This window comes from Oncorhynchus clarkii, chromosome 20, assembly GCF_045791955.1.
Source record: "Oncorhynchus clarkii lewisi isolate Uvic-CL-2024 chromosome 20, UVic_Ocla_1.0, whole genome shotgun sequence".
In the NCBI taxonomy this organism is placed as follows: domain Eukaryota; kingdom Metazoa; phylum Chordata; class Actinopteri; order Salmoniformes; family Salmonidae; genus Oncorhynchus; species Oncorhynchus clarkii.
This window is the reverse complement of record NC_092166.1, coordinates 18,553,565-18,576,176: the sequence shown is the minus strand read 5'-3', so window position 1 is coordinate 18,576,176 and position 22,612 is coordinate 18,553,565. Positions and strand designations below refer to the sequence as shown.

At 46.3% G+C, this 22,612-nt stretch overlaps 1 protein-coding gene across 1 annotated transcript; it reads left to right on the top strand.

Annotated features, from left to right (window-relative positions):
* Nucleotides 1-15,065: 15,065 nt before the first annotated feature.
* Nucleotides 15,066-17,335, top strand: LOC139377312 (frizzled-8-like). The gene has a single exon (XM_071120331.1). The coding sequence runs from the start codon at nucleotides 15,354-15,356 to the stop codon at nucleotides 17,103-17,105; it is 1,752 nt and encodes a 583-aa protein (XP_070976432.1). The 5' UTR covers nucleotides 15,066-15,353; the 3' UTR covers nucleotides 17,106-17,335.
* Nucleotides 17,336-22,612: the final 5,277 nt, after the last annotated feature.

Genomic DNA, 22,612 nt, shown 5'->3' with positions numbered 1-22,612 from the left:
TGTCTCCCCAGTCTGCCCTGTCTGCCCAGTCTGCCCTGTCTGCCCTGTCTGTCCTGTCTGCCCTGTCTGCCCCGTCTCCCGTTTGCCCCGTCTCCCCTGTCTGCCCCGTCTCCCCTGTATGCCCCTGTCTCCCCTGTCTGCCAGCCTGTCCTGTCTGCCCTGTCTCCCTTGTCTGCCAGCCTGCCCTGTCTCCCCTGTCTTCCTTGTCTGCCAGTCTGCCCTGTCTTCCTTGTCTGCCAGTCTGCCAGTCTGCTCTGTCTCCCATGTCTGCCCTGTCTGCCCTGTCTCCCCTGTCTCCCCTGTCTGCCCTGCCTCCCCTGTCTGCCCTGTCTCCCCTGTCTGCCCTGTCTGCCTTGTCTCCCCTGTCCCCCATGTCTGCCTGCCTGCTTGTCCTTACTCCCCTGTCTCCCCTGTCTGCCTGCCTGCTTGCCCTTACTCCCCTGTCTGCCCTGTCTCCCCTGTCTGCCAGCCTGCCCTGTCTCCCCTGTCTGCCCTGTCCCCCCAGTCTGCCCTGTCTCCCCAGTCTGCCCTGTCTGCCAGTCTGCCCTGTCTTGCCAGTCTGCCCAGTCTGCCCAGTCTGCCTGCCTGCTTGCCCTTACTCCCCTATCTTCCTTGTCTGCCTGTCCTGTCTCCCCTGTCTTCCTGTCCTGTCTCCCCTGTCTTCCTTGTCTGCCTGCCTGTCCTGTCTCCCCTGTCTGCCAGCCTGCCCTGTCTCCCCTGTCTGCCCTGTCTCCCCTGTCTGCCAGCCTGCCCTGTCTCCCCTGTCTTCCTTGTCTGCCAGCCTGCCCTGTCTCCCCTGTCTTCCAGTCTGCCCTGTCTCCCCTGTCTTCCTTGTCTGCCAGCCTGCCCTGTCTCCCCTGTCTTCCTTGTCTGCCAGTCTGCCCTGTCTCCCCTGTCTTCCTTGTCTGCCAGTCTGCCCTGTCTCCCCTGTCTGCCAGTCTGCCCTGTCTTCTTGTCTGCCCTGTCTCCCCTGTCTGCCAGTATGCCAGTCTGCCCTGTATTCCCAGTCTCCCCAGTCTCCCCAGTCTGCCCTTTCTCCCCAGTCTGCCCTGTCTGCCCTGTCTTCCTTGTCTGCCCTGTCTGAGTCTCCCCTGTCTTCCTTGTCTGCCAGTCTGCCCTGTCTCCCCTGTCTGCCAGTCTGCCCTGTCTTCTTGTCTGCCCTGTCTCCCCTGTCTGCCAGTATGCCAGTCTGCCCTGTATTCCCAGTCTCCCCAGTCTCCCCAGTCTGCCCTTTCTCCCCAGTCTGCCCTGTCTGCCCTGTCTTCCTTGTCTCTCCCGTCTGCCCCGTCTCCCCTGTCTGCCCTGTCCCCCCTGTCTCCCCTGTCTGCCCTGTCTCCCCTGTCTGCCCTGTCTCCCCTGTCTGCCCTGCCTCCTCAGTCTGACCTGTCTCCCCTGTCTGCCAGCCTGCCCTGTCTCCCCTGTCTTCCTTGTCTGCCAGTCTGCCCTGTCTCCCCTGTCTTCCTTGTCTGCCAGTCTGCCCTGTCTCCCCTGTCTGCCAGTCTGCCCTGTCTTCTTGTCTGCCCTGTCTCCCCTGTCTGCCAGTATGCCAGTCTGCCCTGTCTCCCCAGTCTGCCCTGTCTTGTCTGCCCTGTCTCCCCTGTCTGCCAGTATGCCAGTCTGCCCTGTCTCCCCAGTCTCCCCAGTCTGCCCTGTCTCCCCTGTCTCCCCAGTCTGCCCTGTCTCCCCAGTCTGCCCTGTCTCCCCAGTCTGCCCCTGTCTCCCCAGTCTGCCCTGTCTGCCCTGTCTTCCTTGTCTGCCAGCCTGCCCTGTCTCTGCCCTGTCATCTCTTGTCTGCCAGTCTGCCCTGTCTCCCCTGCCTTGTCTGCCAGTCTGCCCTGTCTCCCCTGTCTGCCAGTCTGCCCTGTCTTCCTTGTCTGCCCTGCCCTGTCTCCCCTGTGTCTCCCCAGTCTGCCCTGTCTCCCCTGTCTCTTCCTTGTCTGCCAGTCTGCCCTGTCTCCCCAGTCTGCCCTGTCTGTCTCTTGTCCCAGTCTGCCCCTGTCTGCCTGCCCTGCCAGTCTGCCCTGTCTGCCCTGTCCTGTCTGTCTGCCCTGTCCCCCCTGTCTCCCCTGTCTGCCCTGTCTCCCCTGTCTGCCCTGTCTCCCCTGTCTGCCCTGCCTCCCCAGTCTGCCCTGTCTCCCCTGTCTGCCAGCCTCTGCCCTGTCGTCTCTGTCTGCCCTGTCTCTCCAGTCTGCCCTGTCTGCCCTGTCTGACCCGTCTCCCCCGTCTGCCCCGTCTCCCCTGTCTGCCCCGTCTGCCCTGTCTGCCCCGTCTGCCCTGTCCCCCCTGTCTGCCCTGTCTCCCCTGTCTGCCCTGTCTCCCCTGTCTGCCCTGCCTCCTCAGTCTGACCTGTCTCCCCTGTCTGCCAGCCTGCCCTGTCTCCCCTGTCTTCCTTGTCTGCCAGTCTGCCCTGTCTCCCCTGTCTTCCTTGTCTGCCAGTCTGCCCTGTCTCCCCTGTCTGCCCCGTCTCCCCTGTCTCCCCTGTCTGCCAGCCTGTCCTGTCTGCCCTGTCTGCCCTGTCTCCCTTGTCTGCCAGCCTGCCCTGTCTCCCCTGTCTTCCTTGTCTGCCAGTCTGCCCTGTCTTCCTTGTCTGCCAGTCTGCCAGTCTGCCCTGTCTCCCCTGTCTGCCCTGTCTCCCCTGTCTGCCAGCCTGCCCTGTCTCCCCTGTCTCCCCTGCCTCCCCTGTCTGCCCTGTCTCCCCTGTCTGCCCTGTCTCACCTGTCTCCCCTGTCTGCCCTGTCTCCCCTGTCCCCCATGTCTGCCTGCCTGCTTGTCCTTACTCCCCTGTCTCCCCTGTCTGCCTGCCTGCTTGCCCTTACTCCCCTGTCTGCCCTGTCTCCCCTGTCTCCCCTGTCTGTCCTGTCTCCCCTGTCCCCCCAGTCTGCCCTGTCTCCCCAGTCTGCCCTGTCTCCCCTGTCTGCCCAGTCTGCCCAGTCTGCCTGCCTGCTTGCCCTTACTCCCCTGTCTCCCCTGTCTTCCTTGTCTGCCTGTCCTGTCTCCCCTGTCTTCCTGTCCTGTCACCCATGTCTTCCTTGTCTGCCTGCCTGTCCTGTCTCCCCTGTCTGCCAGCCTGCCCTGTCTCCCCTGTCTGCCCTGTCTCCCCTGTCTGCCAGCCTGCCCTGTCTCCCCTGTCTTCCTTGTCTGCCAGCCTGCCCTGTCTCCCCTGTCTTCCTTGTCTGCCAGTCTGCCCTGTCTCCCCTGTCTTCCTTGTCTGCCAGTCTGCCCTGTCTCCCCTGTCTTCCTTGTCTGCCAGTCTGCCCTGTCTCCCCTGTCTGCCAGTCTGCCCTGTCTTCTTTGTCTGCCCTGTCTCCCCTGTCTCCCCTGTCTGCCAGTATGCCAGTCTGCCCTGTCTCCCCAGTCTCCCCAGTCTGCCAGTCTGCCAGTCTGCCAGTCTGCCCTGTCTCCCCAGTCTGCCCTGTCTGCCCAGTCTGCCCAGTCTGTCCTGTCTGCCCTGTCTGCCCTCCCGTCTGCCCCATCTCCCGTCTGCCCCGTCTCCCCTGTCTGCCCCGTCTCCCCTGTATGCCCCGTCTCCCCTGTCTCCCCTGTCTGCCAGCCTGTCCTGTCTGCCCTGTCTCCCTTGTCTGCCAGCCTGCCCTGTCTCCCCTGTCTTCCTTGTCTGCCAGTCTGCCCTGTCTCCCCTGTCTGCCCTGTCTTCCTTGTCTGCCAGTCTGCCCTGTCTCCCTTGTCTGCCAGCCTGCCCTGTCTCCCCTGTCTGCCCTGTCTCCCTTGTCTGCCAGCCTGCCCTGTCTCCCCTGTCTGCCCTGTCTTCCTTGTCTGCCAGTCTGCCCTGTCTCCCCTGTCTGCCAGTCTGCCCTGTCTGCCAGTCTGCCCTGTCTCCCCTGTCTGCCAGTCTGCCCTGTCTCCCCTGTCTGCCAATCTGCCCTGTCTGCCAGTCTGCCATGTCTCCCCTGTCTGCCAGTCTGCCCTGTCTGCCAGTCTGCCCTGTCTCCCGTCTGCCCTGTCTCCCCTGTCTGCCAGTCTGCCCTGTCTCCCTTGTCTGCCCTGTCTTCCTTGTCTGCCAGTCTGCCCTGTCTTCCTTGTCTGCCAGTCTGCCCTGTCTCCCCTGTCTGCCAGTCTGCCCTGTCTGCCAGTCTGCCCTGTCTGCCAGTCTGCCCTGTCTGCCAGTCTGCCCTGTCTCCCGTCTGCCCTGTCTCCCCTGTCTGCCAGTCTGTCCTGTCTCCCCTGTCTGCCAATCTGCCTGCCTGTCCTGTCTGCAACACATGGCTCTCTGTGTCTCTCGGTGTCCTAGTGAAGGGCCATCAATTTCTCCTAGTTATAATGTTTGAATAGTACTATTGCTTTGCTACAGTTGTGTGTCTCTTTGCATTTATCCTAGTTATATTGTTTGGTTGATACTTATTGCTTTATAGTTGTGTCTTTTTGCATTTCTACATGGAGGGCAAAGTGTTATTCGTCACATGGTCTCTCCTCTGTTATAGGCAACTATGATACAACAACAGTGTAGTAAATATGGCCATAAAACATCATGGCTTTTATACGTGTGAAATGATAAGCATGCCACGCTGCATAATGGTGTAACCATTAACTAAAATAACAACATACTCTGTTGTTCAAGTGCATGGATATGTCATCTGTCACTTTCCCTGGCTGACAATGATGTCACATTTAAAAAGGTGTTAACATTTACTGTTCTGTTGTTGCTTCCTACAAATCAGGACTGCATCCCAAATTGCACCGTATATAGTGCACTACTTTTGACCAGTGCCCTATGAGCTCTGGTGAAAAGTAGTGCACTAAAAAGGGAGCCATTTAGGACGCAAAGCCAGTTGGTGATAAAAATAGTAGATTTACATTATGACGCACATGCATCAGAATCCAGCCACTCTATTGGACATAGAGATTTATTGCAGTTTCTGGAATTTTTAATAAAGAATTTCTTCATGGTTTTATTAGCATGTATTTCATATCTTTATATCCTTTATGCAAAGTGTTGTAAAGTTTGAAGAGCTCAACGGGTCAATCTCTATAACAAAGTGTATTGTACAAAACCTCCCTCAAAATACCATGTGTTTTCACTGCATGAGTACATATTGTACAGTATGCAAGAAAATATTTTTGCATGTGTCTGACTGCAGGAGATGCCTATCTAGTAAAACATGGACTCTCAACAGAAGCACGCGTGGACACTTAGCAAGGCAGCCACAGACAGTCATGTGCAGGACTTTTACAGGCGTACCTTCCAGACAGGCCCAGAGGGTCCTCTTTGTGGCTGAACAACATGGGCAATAAGAACGGAGTTGAGTTCTTACTACTGGCTCAAAGGTCCTTCTATAAATGCCATAAACCAAAATGACATCCACTTAATCACGGCGTGGTGTTGTTTACAATCCCTCAACTGTAAATCTATATTGAAATATATCACACAATGATAAACCACATTTAGATGTTTTAAAGACATGCTGAAGTGTGACTGCTGAAATGGGAAATGCCTCATAATTGGGTGTTAAGTAAAAATCAGTGTGACACTAAAAATATCTATGACATCTCGCAGAGGACCACAGGGAGTAATTGCATAGTTAATGTATGTTTCAACCACAGGCAGTCCAAGTCAATAGGTGTTTCTATCAGATGCCAGAAAAGGTATTCCCTACAGGTTTTCCCTTTCTCTCTCCCTCCCCCTTCATATCTATTTAGTCCATTTTGAATTCAGCCTGTATCAACAAAATGTGGAATAAGTCGAGGTGTGTGAATACTTTCTGAATACTATGTGTTGATAGGTTCATGGACAGTGCATTATGCTACTGAACGTATATAGCCTATGTGGAACCAGCAATAGTACGAACAACACATATACCGAATTGATTCTCTCTCATTCACAATGGGCAACGAGCCTCTGTCACTTTCAGAGTGAACGTCAAACATATGTATCTATTTCCTGGACAGTAAACACCACGTTACATCCTTATGTCAAGGATAAATATAGCACCTACTATAGAATAACAGAAACAATATCTCCATGGTAACAAAACACAGGATATAAGCATACAGGGCTTCTCTGATTAGTAGGTACAGGCAGTCTGGAATCAGACTGGACTGTGTAACTTTGCAATATAATAGTTGATGGTACAGTACCAGTCAAAAGTTTGGACACGCCTACTTAGTCCAATTTAAAAATATATATTTTCTACATTGTAGAATAATAGTGAAGACATCAAAACTATGAAATAACTAATAAGGAATCATCTAGTAACCAAAAAGGTGTTTTATATTTGAGATTCTTCAAAGAAGCCACCCTTTTCCTTCAAGTGCAGTCGCAAGTACACACTTAAAAAGAATCTGTCGCAATACTCCTGACCTTCGACCTAGTCTTGGGAACACCCTCCTCATTCCTTGTCTTAATGCCTGTATTGTAGGCCTACAGCCATCTCCCTCTCTCTTCGTTAGCCTATGACAACACTAATGTTATCTCACTAATGCAGGTTCTGGCATCAGAGGAAACTGCGCCCTTTATTGACACTTTAACACAGCGATAGTAAGGCCTATTCTGTGGTGAGATAGCTTTAACGACTGAGCTAATGAACGCTGGACGTGTACTTAGTCATTCATACACTGACAGACACCTCTCTCACACACACACTGCTCTGTGTTGTTTTTTTTAAAACACTAATTCTGTCACACTGGTTTTCATTTATCCCCTCTCCTCTGCTCCCTCTCTCTCTGCTTATGCTCCTGTTCCAGCCACTAGAGCCTCAGCCGTGCTGTCTCAGGCTGGTTAAGCAGGTATACAGAACTACAACTTTTTCCAGTTTATATTAACACTTTATGATAGGCTTTCCCTCTCTTTCTCTCTCCCCCAGTTCTCCCTCTCTCCCCCAGTCCTCCCTCTCTCCTCATGCTCGTCTGGGGAGGCTGGTTCTGGAGCTCTCGGTTCAATGTGAAGCTGCCAGTGTGTTAGTCCGTGGTTGTGTCCCAAATAACACCCCATTCCCTATATAGTGCACTAAATTTGGCAAATATAGTGCACTCTATAGGGAATAGGGTGCCATTTGGGACTCAACCAGTGTGTCAGGATTATTTCTCCCGTGGACCAAGGGGCTTGGCCCACAGCCGGGGCTGCCCGGTGCCGTCTGGCCTGGTCGGCTTGTCACGGCTGTGTGGAATGTGTCGAGTGGGTTCAACCCATAGGTCCCTGCACCGAGTACATGCTGAAGTAGGGCTGCTGTTAGGCTGCTGTTTGGACCCTGACATGGGCAAACATAGCAGGGCATCGCTGAAGGTTAAGCTGGTCGGTCAACACCCTGGACTGCACTACCGGGGTGGGGCGTTTGTGTGTGTGCGTGCGTGCGTGTGCGCGTTCGTGTATGCGCACGTTTGTGTCTAGGTCAGGTGTTTTCAACTCTTATCATATGAGGTCCAGAGCCTGCTGGTTTTCTGTTCTACGTGATAATTAATTCTACACACCTGGTGTTCCAGGTATAAATTGTTCCCTGATTAGAGGGAAACAATGAAAAAATGCAGTGGAACTGGCTTCGAGGTCCAGAGTTGGGGTTGAGGGGTCTAGGTGTTCCAAGATAATGAGGAAACATGCCTATTTAAAAGTACAAGAAAATAATATGCTGAGCATTTTGGTTTGCAATCTTCTCTCATGTTGTTACATATGATCTGATAACCATCTTGAATGAGTTTTCCAGCCCTGCAGCATTGGAAGCCAGGGGCTGCATCCGTAATGGCACACTATTGCCTATTTAGTGCACTACAATTTACGTAGTGCACTAAATAGGGTATTGGGTTTCATTTAGGACTCAGCCCAGAGGTAAAGGGGGCAACAGGTTCACTAGTGGTAAAAACCCACAGTCTACACAGAGGGCATGATGCCAACTCCCCACTTGCCTGAGAGGATGAGGGCAAGGCTTTTTTAGTTCTAAAGTGATGGGATGCTACAAATCTCCTCTTTAACCATAAAACAAAATGGCTTCCGGAGTATAAAGAGTATAAGAGAGTATAAAGTTTTTCCAATAGCAGTATTTACTAGTACTAACTCCATTTATCAGAAATATGCTGTAATACATCACATTGACTTTAGAGACTGAGGGGGCACATTATCCCAGAGGTCACTACTGTTAAATCAGGACAAGATATACTGTAGCTTAGGATCCCATTATTACTGAGCTCCTAGTCTCTCATGGCCATCCTTCCAAGTCTTGCCTCATTGACTCGACAATTTCGAACAGAACGTGAGAAGCCAGGGATTTCCGAGGTAACTGAAATGTAACCCTGCATAGACATTGTGTGACACAACTATATCATGTCCAGAAGATTTTAGTTCGATTCCAAGCTGACTGAAATCTCTACCATGCTGGGAAAAGGGAAAAGTTATATTACAAAATGTCTTCCTTTTCCACAGTGGCTTTGTCTAATTACTCAGAGAAATTATCTCGGTGAGCAGTCGGACTGCCTCCAAAATGTGACCCTATTCGCTATATAGTGCACTACTTTTTACCAGAGCCCACCCTATTCCCTATATAGTGCACTACTTTTTACCAGAGCCCACCCTATTCACTATATAGTGCACTACTTTTTACCAGAGCCCACCCTATTCACTATATAGTGCACTACTTTTGACTAGGGCTCTGGTGAAAAGTAGTAGTGCACTATATCGGGAAATAGGGTGTGTTTTGGGACTGAGGGCCACTGAGTAGTCTAGCCCAGGCATTCCGTCAGATGAGAGGTTAGCAATAAACCATCATGAATAGCTCAAAGTGCACTAGCTAGTAGGATTCCAGCTTGTCGTCACAGTTCTGATGAATCCCTGGTTGTGTGAAGCCAGAACGGCCCTGTTTCCCTTACTGAGGACGTCATAGCAGCAGAAGAAAGAGTTTAATTATAAACATGGCATAAATGTTTCCAGTTCTTCCCTTTAAAATAGCCCCATGCTTCAGGGTTTATTGACGTTTAGAGAAGTGTTCATTTAGAAGGGCACACATGGCACCCTAGGTGTGTTGGGCTCACACGTTACTAAATTAACTATGTAGACTAGGAACATGTTCTCTATTTTTTTCTCAGAGATCCATCATTCGCTTTCCAATGGATTTGTTTATTAGCTATTATTGATGTACCTGTTACAGTATGTTTTTCATTATCATGTTTACCAGCCAGGTACTTTCAGAGACTACATTCACAACAATCCCATCTTTGTAAAGGCAATGCATGCTGGCCAGCTCTCATACTATCCAACTATGTGAGTGAGCGCTAGGCCTAATCAGCAGATTACTGTGTTCACTGACCTGCTCTGCTCTGCTCCTCTCAGCAGCAGACTGATTGGAGGGGTGGGCCTTCTTTGTTAAGGTAACAAGCTGGAGGTATGCTCATTCAATAGATACAACCTTTGTCACCTCAGGGCTACTGGGGAGGGACGTGTGTGTGTGTGTGTGCGTGTAGTTGGGGGCCCAGATACACCTAAAATAAAATACTATTTTATTTGTCACATGGACATGCACCAAACACAATACAGTGTTTGTCACAGGCCTTTCCCCAACGAGGCAGAGTTAAAGAAGAAAAATAGAAAACACATGAGAAATCAAACTGATTAGCAGCAAATCTCTGGGTATACAAAACAGACAGGGGTCTGCTACAACTACAGGTTGGGAAGTGAATCAGCACTTGGAAAGTGTTGGTATTGGGGGTGTAGGGTGATGTTGACCTTAGACGCTGATCTTGGGTCAGTATAGCATTTACCTTACTAATGGTTAAGGTTTTGGGGGAGGGAAAGCTGATCCTAGATCTGTACCTAGGAAGAACTTCACCCTGAAGCGAGGTGGGCAGTACTGAGAGGCACAGCGCGGCTATGTTTGTAAATTGGTTATTCATTGGGTGCTAAGAACTCAGCAACAGTGTCACACCCTGACCATAGTTTGCTTTGTATGTTTCTATGTTTTGGTTGGTCAGGGTGTGAGCTGGGTGGGCATTCTATGTTACATGTCTAGTTTGTCTAGTTCTATGTTTGGCCTGATATGGTTCTCAATCAGAGGCAGGTGTTCGTCATTGTCTCTGATTGGGAACCATATTTAGGTAGCCTGTTTGGTGTTGGGTTTTGTGGGTGATTGTCCTTTTTCTGTCGTGTGTATGTGCACCAGTATTGGGCTGTTTCGGTTTTCGTTACGTTTATTGTTTTTGTATTGGATTCGTGTTGCTTCAGTTTCATTAAACATGGATGCAATAGCCACGCCGCATTTTGGTCCGACTCTCTTTCCCATACAGAAAACCGTGACAAACAGGTCAGTATCCCATCAGAGATGAAGGGTGGCATCCTAAAGACTGTGTTCAAACTAAAGTAAACATTGTTTTGAGAGAGAGGAGGCCCAATCTCTTTTCAGTCCTAAATGAGATCTAGTTACTGTCAGCCCACTTTCCTAATACACATGATTCCGCTTTACCTTAGGACCAAAATTACATGTTTATTTACTTTTTCCAGACTTCAAAAGATATTCTGAAACCTGATTTAGTTAGCAAAATAGGCCAGGATGCTCAGTCTAGCATTTCCTCTGGATTTTTCAACTAAGTGCTACAGAAATCAATCGTAAAAAGTGTATTTATAAATAATTCGTAACACAACAATCGCGAACAAGTATCATCCTTGTAAAATGGTCCAAATATCCAATATGTTATAAATAACTGAGTAGGTTTACATGCACAGTAATAATTCAATATAAAAGTGATGATGGCTGTGGGCAGATTATGCAATAGTCATGTAAACACAATAGTAAGCATACATCATTAAAACACCTGGTTTCATGAGCAATCTTTACAATTATTAGGACATGTAAACACCTTAATCTGAGTTACAGTTGTGTATTTGATATGCGCTGGTGATACCACTATCTGAGCGAGCCTCCCTCTTTAGCGCGACTTTGGAACAACTGAATGTATGTGTCTTAGAAGTGGTTTTCGCATAGAAACTTTATATGTCCGAACTCAGAATCAAATACGCGTCCCAAAAAGAACATGGTCGCTGTGATTCAACGTCTATGTGTCTCAAATTAGTCTTATTCCTCTCTCCCTCTCTTTCTCTAGTTCTCTCTCTCTCTCTCTCCTCCACTTCTCGCTCTCTCGCTCTCTCGCTCTCTGTCTCTCCCTCTCCCCCCTCCTCTCTCTCTCCTCCACCCCGCTCTCTCTCCTCCACCCTTCTCTCTCTCCCTCTCCCCCCCCTCTCTCTCAAATCAATTCAATTTGCTTTATTGGCATGATGTAACAATGTACATATTGCCAAAGCTTACTTTGGATATTTACAATATTAAGATAATAAGAATCAAAATTGTCAATGGGACAACAGTAACAAAAATAACCAAAGGTCTAAATAACCATACATTCAACAATAACAATAAGTATACAGTAGAGGACATGTGCAGGTTGATTGGTCTGTCAGACACTGTCCCTCATCTTATGGCAGGCAGCAATGTAGTGCGCTGCCAACCCACAGCTCTCTGCGTCCTCCCCCAACAGGACGGGTAGCCTACTCTCATCAGAGAGATCTTTGAATAAGGGCTTCAAATTTAGGGAAATGACACTAATTGTTTTATTTTTTACATTTTGTAAGGAAATGCAGCTCTGTCTCAGGTTCTGCTGTTGTGCAGTGGTTGCACAGCCTTTCCTCTACAGGGAGCCAGGTTTTCCTGTGTCTACCTTTCTCAATGGCAAGACTGTGCTCACTGAGCCTGTACTTTGTCAAGGTTTTTCTAAGGTTTTGATCAGTAACCATACTCAAATAGTTAGCCATGTTGTACTGTCGATTTAGGGCCAGATGCACTGCATTTAGCTTTGTGCTTGTTTTTCCCAATAAGTAATGTAGTTTTGTTTTGACTGTGTTGTAATTTGTTTTATTCTGATTGATTGGATGTTCTGGTCCTGAGGCTTCAGTGTGTTAGTAGAGCAGGTTTGTGAACTCAGCCCCAGGACCAGCTGGATGGGGGGACTCTTTTCTTTGCCCTAATTCTGCCCTGCATGCATTGTTTGTAGTTTTCCTCTGGACATTTAGGAGAATCTTACAGAACTCTGCATGCAGGGTTTCAATGGGGTGTATGTCCCATTTGGTGAAATCTTGTTTTGCAAATGGATCCCACACCTCGCTGGCATAAAATGCAATTGGTTCAATAACATATTTAATGGAGAAGAATGCCCTGCGTGCTTTCTCTCTCAGTTCATTCACTGCATCATTAAGGTGTCCAGTTGAGCTTATTTTTAAACCTAAGTAATTGTAGTGTGTGCAGTACGCTATATATTTTGTACCAATTGAAAACGTTGGTCTAATTCCCTGAGATCTGGATCTTCTCTGCAAAAATATTATTTTAGCATTTTTGGGGTTTACTGCCAGGGCCCTCTCGCTCTCTCTCACCCCCCCCCCCCCCCCCCCACTCTGTGTCTCTCCCTCTCCCTCCACCTCTCTCTCCCTCTTTCTATGTCTCTCTCTGTCTCTGTCTCTGTCTCTCCCTCCTCTCTCTCTCGGTGTCTCTTTCTCTCGCTATCATTTCTCTCTCTCTCTCTCTCTCTGTCTTCCACCTTTCTCTCTCTCTGTGTCTCTTCCTCTCTCTTTCTCCTCCACCTCTCTCTCTTTCTATGTGTCTCTCCCTCTCCCCCACCTCTCTCTCTTTCTATGTGTCTCTCCCTCTCCCCCACCTCTCTCTTTCTATGTGTCTCTCCCTCTCCCCCACCCCTCTCTCTTTCTATGTGTCTCTCCCTCTTCCCCACCCCTCTCTCTATGTGTCTCTCCCACTCTCCCCACCCCTCTCTCGCTCTCCCTTTCTCTAGTTCTTTCTCTCCTCTCTCTCTCTCTCCCTGGCATCATGAACTGTGAGAGCCCTGGGAGAACAGGCCAGAGAACATAGAGTAGAAATTGAGTTTTAAACAGATGCAGTAATTCAATTTCCACCCTTTTAAATTTGGAATGCAGGGGGCCATATGTAACCCAACACTTGCTATCGCAGTTACAAAAAGGGGCAGCGTTTCAACAGTTGGTGGCTGGACTGCACCTCTATCTGTCTTTTAATCAATACAGGGCCCTATGACTCTAATATACACAGGTTGCATCCCAAATAGCACCCTATTCCCTATTTAGTGCTCTATGTAGAGATTTGGGTGCCATTTGGGACACAAACCCTTGTAATGGGGGCAGGGAAGGAGGTGAAGCACTCACAGAAATCTATGTCAATGCAGAGTAGCCAGTGGCAGGTGTTGGAAGCACGGCTCTGCCAGCTTTCCTTGAAACAAAATGCATGAAGACCACATAAGTGCCATACCTCAATGTTTTAAATGATGTGCCTGTCCTCCTCCATTCTATGATGATCGTAGCCTATTGGAGAATGGTGGTGAAAGAGAGGAAATATGTAGATAAGACCAGGAGACTTGGGCAGTTGGTCACTGTAGTAAAATAACCTTATGACTTTGCTTGAGATTACCCTAACCAATTAGTGCACCAACAGAATCACGTTAATGACAGCCGTCACATATATTTCCAATCTATCAGCTTTGTTCATCTATTTCCCCATAATCCATCTACTTAGACTATTGACACATATCCTCAGGAAGTTTGTTGGGCGTTGACAGGCATTTCGGTAATCACCTCCTCAGCATGGGGCCTATACAAGCACTAAATTAAACATTGGCACCACAATTAAGACCTCTTTCTTTAGTTTTGGACAACGCCCTGGGGACTCCTAACTCTCCCACATGAACCCCCACTGTCTCCACACTGCCCCAAAGTGCGATGAAATGTGTTCCTTGGGTCTATACAGAGCACAGTGTTAAAGGTTTCCAGTTAATGTATTACATTTAAAACCACGATATGCCCCACGTCATGAATATCTCCATATTTCTCAAATTGCATCCATGATTGACTGAAATGTAAATATCCTTTTGAATGTGTAAAGGTGTCAGCATGCTTCAGTTGGGCTGGCGCCTAGCTGAACCCAGCTAGCAGAACCGAACAAGTGTGCTGGCATACTCTCTTAAAAGACATTTGCTAGTTTTTCAAGCGAATGTATTTTCAGGGAGTATGCGAGCACACTCGTTTGGTTGGGCTAGGCGCCAGCCCAACTGGAGCATGCTGACGCCTTTAGGTGTGCCTCGTGCAGTGTTTCCCTGATTTGAACATGGGGTTACAGAGAAACTCTGGGTTATGTCAGTAACATCCAGAGAGGTTTCTGATTTCTTCCTACAAATGTGGCTCTATCTTTTGAATGGTTTAAGCTACAAAATATTATGACCCCATCACTGACCCCATCACTGACCCCATCACTGAAAGATACGACTCTCAGGAACACGTATGTGTCTTTTGTTTTCTTCTACAATGCCCACATTAGAACAGAGTGGACAAGACCAGGCACTAAATGTGATGGGGGAAAATAACACCATCTCAATGATGTTCTTTTCTACACAGAATATAATACACTATTGCCTGATGATCTTCTGAACTTCCCAATACCTTTCTGGTGCATTCCAGTCACTTCAAACCATACTTCCTTCGGACAAATACTGTCAAAAGTACTGACAGAAGGATTTGCAATCATCATAGCCCCAATTAAAAAAGGACATTGACCATTGATTACATCACTTTTTTTTACATGGTGGGTCGTGATTTTTTTTTATATAAATGGTGTCGCGGGTCAAAAGTTTCTGAACCCCTGGCCTAGTGCATGATTACACTGTGACCTAATAAGGACCTTGTGAAATAGGCCTTCATTTACCTAACAATTATTGCAATGCAACAGATCAATCAGCAAAAATGTTTATATTTCGGAAGCTTAGGCCTGTGTTAATTTACCCATAACACAAGCTCATGTTAAGGTACAATTCAATTCACTGCATAACGAGAAGAATAAACAAAGACGAAGTCATTAAAAAAATATTATTCTATGGAGGGGAACATGTAAACAAACACCTTTGAGAAACACTTGATTGATTTACGCTGGTTCCCCGCCCCCGTCGCTCTGTGATTAGGCGCTCCAATAGAGGGAGTGACTTCGCCTCCCTCCATATATATCCCATTCAATGCATCCGCCAACAACAGAGCATGCAGAGCGATCAAAAACAATGGTGCCATTTACGAACACGGGGAGAAACCGAATGGTATCGGCGCGTAAATCATAGTCTGGCAGTCAATAGCAGACGGAGAAGAGTGGTCGATTTTTACAGAATAACGTCAAATCAATATATAATAAATCGGTGTGCTGTGTGGATTCCCTACCATTTTATCAGACAGACGAGACACCCACATGCTACTCCCCAAGAACACTGTCTGCGCCAAGGATGAGTTTATCAGCCTCTCTTGATTAATCGGACTTCACAGCCTACTTGCAAGCGCTAATTCGTTGGCACTTGGAAGCAGACGAATTCAACAGTGAGTGATGATGGAGTGTAACTTGCTGGGTTTGGGGTGGTGCATGTTTTTTGCACTTGTTCTACACAGGTCGAGCTGCGCCGCGGCGAAGGAGCTACAATGCCAGGAGATATCCGTGCCCTTATGCAAAGGAATCGGATACAACTACACCTACATGCCCAACCAGTTCAACCACGACACACAGGACGAGGCAGGGCTGGAGGTGCACCAGTTTTGGCCCCTGGTGGAAATCAAGTGTTCTCCGGACCTGAAGTTCTTTCTCTGTAGCATGTACACTCCTATTTGCCTGGAGGACTACAAGAAGCCCCTGCCGCCTTGTCGGAGTGTCTGTGAGAGAGCCAAGGCAGGCTGTGCGCCTCTGATGAGACAGTACGGGTTCCCGTGGCCAGACAGAATGAGATGCGATTTATTACCAGTGCAAGGTAACCAAGATACACTATGCATGGACTACAACAGAAGTACGACGACTGTTTCTCCAGTGGTTGCAAAGCCCACACATCGGCCTGTTAAACCAGTAAACCCACGAAAGAAAAATGGACAAGGCCGTTCTAACGACCCCAGTAAACACAAACCTCCGAGTTCTCCATGCGAACCCCAGTGTCACTGCCGCGCTCCCATGGTTCCAGTCAGCAACAGTAATCCTCTATATAACAGAGTTAAAACAGGACAGATACTCAACTGTGCCATGCCTTGCCACAACCCTTACTTCTCCCAAGACGAAAGGACATTTACTGCATTCTGGATAGGACTATGGTCCGTGTTATGTTTTATCTCTACTTTTGCAACAGTGGCAACTTTTTTAATCGACATGGATCGTTTCAAATACCCGGAGCGACCCATTATATTCCTCTCTGCTTGTTACATGTTTGTCTCGGTCGGCTACATTGTCAGACTAATTGCTGGACATGAACAAGTGGCTTGTAACATGGAGCATGATACCGAACACATCCACTACGAGACCACCGGCCCTGCGCTTTGTACCATTGTTTTTCTACTTATCTACTTTTTCGGCATGGCAAGTTCTATTTGGTGGGTCATTCTGTCTCTTACCTGGTTCCTGGCTGCGGGGATGAAGTGGGGGAATGAGGCCATAGCCAGTTACTCCCAGTATTTTCATTTAGCTGCCTGGCTGATACCCAGCATGAAATCAATAGCTGTATTGGCGTTGAGTTCAGTGGATGGTGACCCTGTGGCAGGAATATGCTACGTTGGCAATCAGAATTTGGATAATCTCCGGGGCTTTGTTTTGGCGCCTTTGGTTATCTATCTTTTCATTGGAACTATGTTCCTCCTGGCTGGGTTTGTGTCACTGTTCCGGATCCGGAGTGTTATAAAGCAAGGAGGGACGAAAACAGACAAGTTGGAGAGACTGATGATCAGGATCGGTATTTTTACAGTGCTTTACACTGTCCCAGCCACGATTATAGTAGCATGTTACTTCTATGAGCAGCACAACAGACAGACTTGGGAAATAACCCACAACTGTTCATGCTTGTCGGAGCATGAAATGCAGAAGCCGGACTATGCTGTGTTCATGCTGAAATATTTAATGTGCCTTTTAGTTGGCATCACGTCCGGCGCGTGGGTCTGGTCGGGAAAAACTCTAGAATCCTGGAGGACTTTTTGTACCCGCTGCTGCTGGGGCAGCAAGGCCACGAGCGGGTCAATGTACAGTGACGTTAGCACTGGATTGACGTGGAGGTCCGGTACTGTGAGCTCTGTTTCTTGTCCCAAACAGATGCCATTGTCACGGGTTTGAAAAGGAAGAATGGACCACTAATTGCGTTGGGATTGACCATCAGCGTGTTCCAATTAGCACATTAACGAGCACCTAATGATTTTTCTTGCACAATGAGACCCGCATCCAGTTTAGAACCATATAATCAGAAGAATTAGAGGCTTTGCCTAATTTTTACCTATAAAATGAACTTTTCACCTGCAAAATGAGCTTTTCAAAGATGATTTGAAGTAGGCTATGCCTTAATGTCATACGGGTTTCGTTGGTGCTTAATGTATTTATATAATTATTGATGTACAAACATTGTAAATTTGTATATACAATTTATACGAGATTGAATATATGTATAATTCACTTTGATAGAAGATCTTTATTTTGGTAATAAAAGTAATTTTATTACATTTTTACCTGTGCGTCTTGATAGTCATTCTGCGCCAAAGCTGCGCACCACTTCTATATTTTGCAAATGTAATTTTTGCTTTTCTGTCTTCATGCCGTGATACGATATTTTTGGATAAGTAGAACCCCCTATTCATATTTGTCAAATAGTGATCTAATTATTAATTCACATAAATGTAATAGGCCTACACAACAGTTGGTTGTTGGGTTCTTTTTGGGTAGCATTGTGGAAAAAAAGTACGCTACACATTGTAACGAGCAGTGGTGGTTGGCTGTTGCGTTCCTTTTTGTTATGGTGGTTATCACTGTTAGGTATTCTTGATGCAACCACAAGCAGTGGGGTACGAGGAGGATTCATAGAAACGTTGAAATGGCAGTGAAAGCCCTACATGTGGTCTGTTCAAGTAATCCTCTCTTTAGGGAACCCCTCTGTGCAACAATTATGTTACAACGCTGCGTAATCTGCCCTCAATTAATATTGATGACCCAGTGAAACATGTCACACACTGACCTGCATATGAATATGAAATCAAAGGGATTCTACTACTATTCCTATTAAGGTTTGTGTGGGGCAGAGTTCTGGATACTCGCCATTCTTACTGTCAAGATGTCATAGGCCTTATAATTAAGATGTCAGACAGTGAGGGAGGGAAGACTGGTATGAATCCCAAATGATACCCTGTTCCCTATATAGTGCACTACTTTTGACTTGAGCCACATGGGCCCTGGTCAAAAGTAGTGCACTATATGGGGAATAGGGTGCCATTTGCGACTCAACCCACACTCAATAGGTGACCCTATGTTTTCCCAGTCTGGTCTCATAGATTATTCATAGTGCACGTAAATCCGGGACACTCAAAATAGTATGATATGTTACATTTGGTATGGTTTTATTTAACAAGGCAAGTCAGTTAGGAACAAATTCTTATTTAGAATGACAGCCTACCCCAGCCAAACCCTCCCATAACCCGGACGATGCTGGGCCAATTGTGCGCCGCTCTATGGGACTCCCAATCACGGCCGGTTGTGATACAGCCCGGGATTGAACCAAGCTCTATAGTGACGCCTCTAGCACTGTGATATAGCGCCTTAGACCCCTGTGCCACTTTTGAGCGATTATGGTTACATAGGACAGATGGTTACTTGTCCGGGTGGTTGGGTAGGTGTATAGTGCGAATGTCTAGTAACCCAAAGGTCGTGAGTTCGAATCTCATCACGGAAAACTTTAGTATTTTCGCTAAGTAAGAACTATTCAACTACTTTTTAGCCACTTTGCAACTACTTAGCATGTTAGCTAAACCTTCCCCCAACCATAACCTTAACCCTTTTAGCTAAACTTACCCTAACCTTAAGTCTTTAACATAACTCTTAACCCTAATGCTTAGCCTAGCTAACTTTAGAATTCATAACATATTATACGTTTTTCAAATTTGTAAGATATTGTACATTTTGCTAGTATTTCTAATTGGTACAGAATAACGCAATGCTCTGGGACCAGGCTGCAGCTCATGGTTAAAAGGTCATTAAGACTCGGTGTGTGGTCGGTTTACTGTGTATCTGACCATAACAGCGCTTAAACAGCTGGATTATCTTCTTAACAAGCATAAAGAAACTATTGCATTTGAAAACTGCAAATAGCACCACTGCTTGGTGCGAACACACTTGTGTTTTAGAGGCCCACGCTTTCAAAATGAGGCCTCTGTTTACTTTATCAAAGTTAAACAGTGTGTTTACTGTTTAGCCAATACCCAGATATATAATAATATGAAATAAAAATGTACTTATAAATAAATAAAAATGTTCTTATGCATTTGGAGATTTAGAAGAGGTCATGTCCATCACAGATCGTTGGCTTACCTCTTAAAACTGTCTAACCAAACAGGGACTTTACAGCATGATGTTGTTGGGAGCCAGTTGTAATTGCTCTCATCCTAGTTCATAAACTGCAATCCTGACTTAATTTGACATTTATTTAAAAGATAGACTGCATCAACTTGGCTACTGCAGTCAGTGATACCATACTGCCACCCTGTGGACAAAGAATATCCCCATGAGTTACAAGCTTTCAACAAACCTGTAACAAGCACTTAATAAACATTATTTCAAAATATTTTTTATTTATTGAATATGCACAATATCACATTATCAATTGAATACATTTAATTATTTTGTTTTTTCAATACCTTTAAGTAATTGACGTTCCAATAAAATATAAAACAATTGGTAGGCCTATGCTATTTTAACAATATATAGGGAACAAACAGGTGGCTACAACTATGCTTCAGCTCAGAGACAAACTCATATGTTGCTTCCCAAATTGCACCATATTTCCTATATAGTGCACTACTTTTGACCAGCCCTAGTCATTTGGGACGTAGCCAGAGATTCTTCCAATCCAATGCAGAGAAAAGTCAGGGCATGCGCACGTGTGTGTGTGTGTGTGTGCAGGTCAGGCTGTGTACACTCTAGGCTAAAATCAACAGAGGAAATGAGATTATGGAGGTCACGCCAGATCCACCTCCTGCCAAGATAAACAGGAAGTTCACTAGTGGGTACAGGAAGGGACCATCACTTAGAGGCCATCCATAGCATGTGTCCCAAATGGCCCAGGTCAAAAGCAATGCACTTCATAGGGAATAGGGTGCCATTTATTAATAACGGCACATTGAATGGTGTCTTTGTCTACTGATTGATTTGAGAAACATCTGTTGAAATTGAATACAGAAGTATGATGGTGCCACAGTTAAAAAGGCCACATAACTGTGACAGAAAATCCAAACGTATACAGAATATTGTACATCAACGTATACAGTACATTGGCTAACATCGAGACAATTCCATAAGGATTCTGCAAGGAAAACATCAAAGGGAGTAATTTATTCAGTTTTAGATGAACTGACTACTGATTTCAGCCAGAGGGACTGCTGGCCACCCCTCGGGTTTTACTAGGATCTGTGTCCCAAATAAAATAAAATCATATTTGTCACATGTAAACAACAGGTGTAGACTAAGAGTGAAATGCTTACATATGGGCCCTTCCCAACAACGCAGAGAAAAATATATAAGAAAAATAACAACAGAAGGAATAAATACACAATAAGTAACAATAACTTGGCTACAGACACGGGGTACCAGTACCGAGTCAAACCGCAGGGGTACGAGGTAGTATATGTACATATACAGTACCGAGTCAAACCGCAGGGGTACGAGGTAATTGAGGTAGGCAGATATATGTACATATACAGTACCAGTCAAACCGCAGGGGTACGAGGTAATTTAGGTAGGCAGATATATGTACATATACAGTACCAGTCAAACCGCAGGGGTACGAGGTAATTTCGGTAGGCAGATATATGTACATATACAGTACCAGTCAAAAGTTTGGACACACCAACAGATTCAAGGGTTTTTCTTAATGTTTTACTATTTACTAGCTTGTAGAATAATAGTGAAGACATCAAAACTATGAAATAGCACATATGGAATCATGTAGTAAACAAAAAAGTGTTAAACAAATCAAAACATTAAACATTTTAGATTCTTCAAAGTAGCCCCCCTTGCCTTGATGATAGCTTTGCACACTCTTGGCATTCTCTCGACCAGCTCCATGAGGAATGCTTTTCCAACAGTCTTGAAGGAATTCCCACATATGCTGTGCACTTGTTGGCTGCTTTTCCTTCACTCTGAAGTCCAACTCATCCCAAACCATCTCAATTGGATTGAGGTCAGGTGATTGTGGAGGCCAGGTCATCTGATGCAACACTCCATCACTCTCCTTCTTGGACAAATAGCCCTTACACAGCCTGGAGTTGTGTTGGGTCATTGTCCTAGTGTGGCAAATTATAGTCCCACTAAGTGCAAACCAGATGGGATGGTGTATTGCTGCAGAATGCTGTGGTAGCCATGCTGGTTAAGTGTGCCTTGAATTCTAAATAAATCACTGACAGTGTCACCAGAAAAGCCTCCCACACCATCACACCTCCTCCTCCATGCTTCACGGTGGGAACCACACATGCAGACATCATCCATTCACGAACTCTGCGTCTCACACGGTTGGACACACGGTTGGAACCAAAAATCTCAAATGTGGACAGACCAAATTACAGGTTTCCAATGGTCTAATGTCCATTGCTTGTGTGTCTTGGCCCAAGCAAGTCTCTTCCTCTTATTGGTGTCCTTCAGTAGTTGTTTCTTTGCAGAAATTCAACCATGAAGGCCTGATTCACGCAGTCTTCTCTGAACAGTTGATGTTGAGATGTGTCTGTTACTTGAACTCTGCAATTTCTGAGGCTGGTAACTCTAATGAACTTATCCTATGCAGCAGAGGTAACTCTGGGTCTGCATTGACTGACCTTCATGTCTTAAAATAATGAAGGACTGTCATTTCTCTTTGCTTATTTGAGCTGTTCTTGCCATAATATGGACTTATAACAAGGCACACCTGTTAATTGAAATGCATTCCAACTTATCCTCTGCAGCAGAGGTAACTCGGGGTCTTCCTTTCCTGTGGCAGTCCTCATGAGAGACAGTTTCGTCGTTGCACTTGATGGTTTTTGCGACTGCACTTGAGATTCACTGAACCTCATCTCTTAAAGTAATGATGGACTGTCATCTCTTTGTTTATTTGAATGTTTTTTGCCATAATATGGACTTGGTCTTTTACCAAATAGGGCTACCTTCTGTTTACCACCCCTACCTTGTCACAACACAACTGATTTTCTCAAATGCATTAAGAAGGAAATAAATTCCACCAATGAACTTTTAACAAGGCACTCCTGTTAATTGAAATGCATTCCAGGTGACTACCTCATGAAGCTGGTTGAGAGAATGCCAAGCGTGTGCAAAGCTGTCATCAAGGCAAAGGGTGGCTACTTTGAAGCATCTAAAATAAAATATGTTTTGATTTGTTTAACACCTTTTTGGTTACTACATGATTCCTTGTGTTATTTCATAGTTCTGATGTCTTAAACTATTATTCTACAATGTTGAAAATAGTAAAAAATAAAAAATAAACCTTGAATGAGTAAGTGTGTCCAAACTTTTGACTGGTACTGTGGGTAAGGATAAAGTGACTAGGAAACTGGATAGATTATAAACAGTAACAGCAGCGTATGTGATGAGTCAAAAGA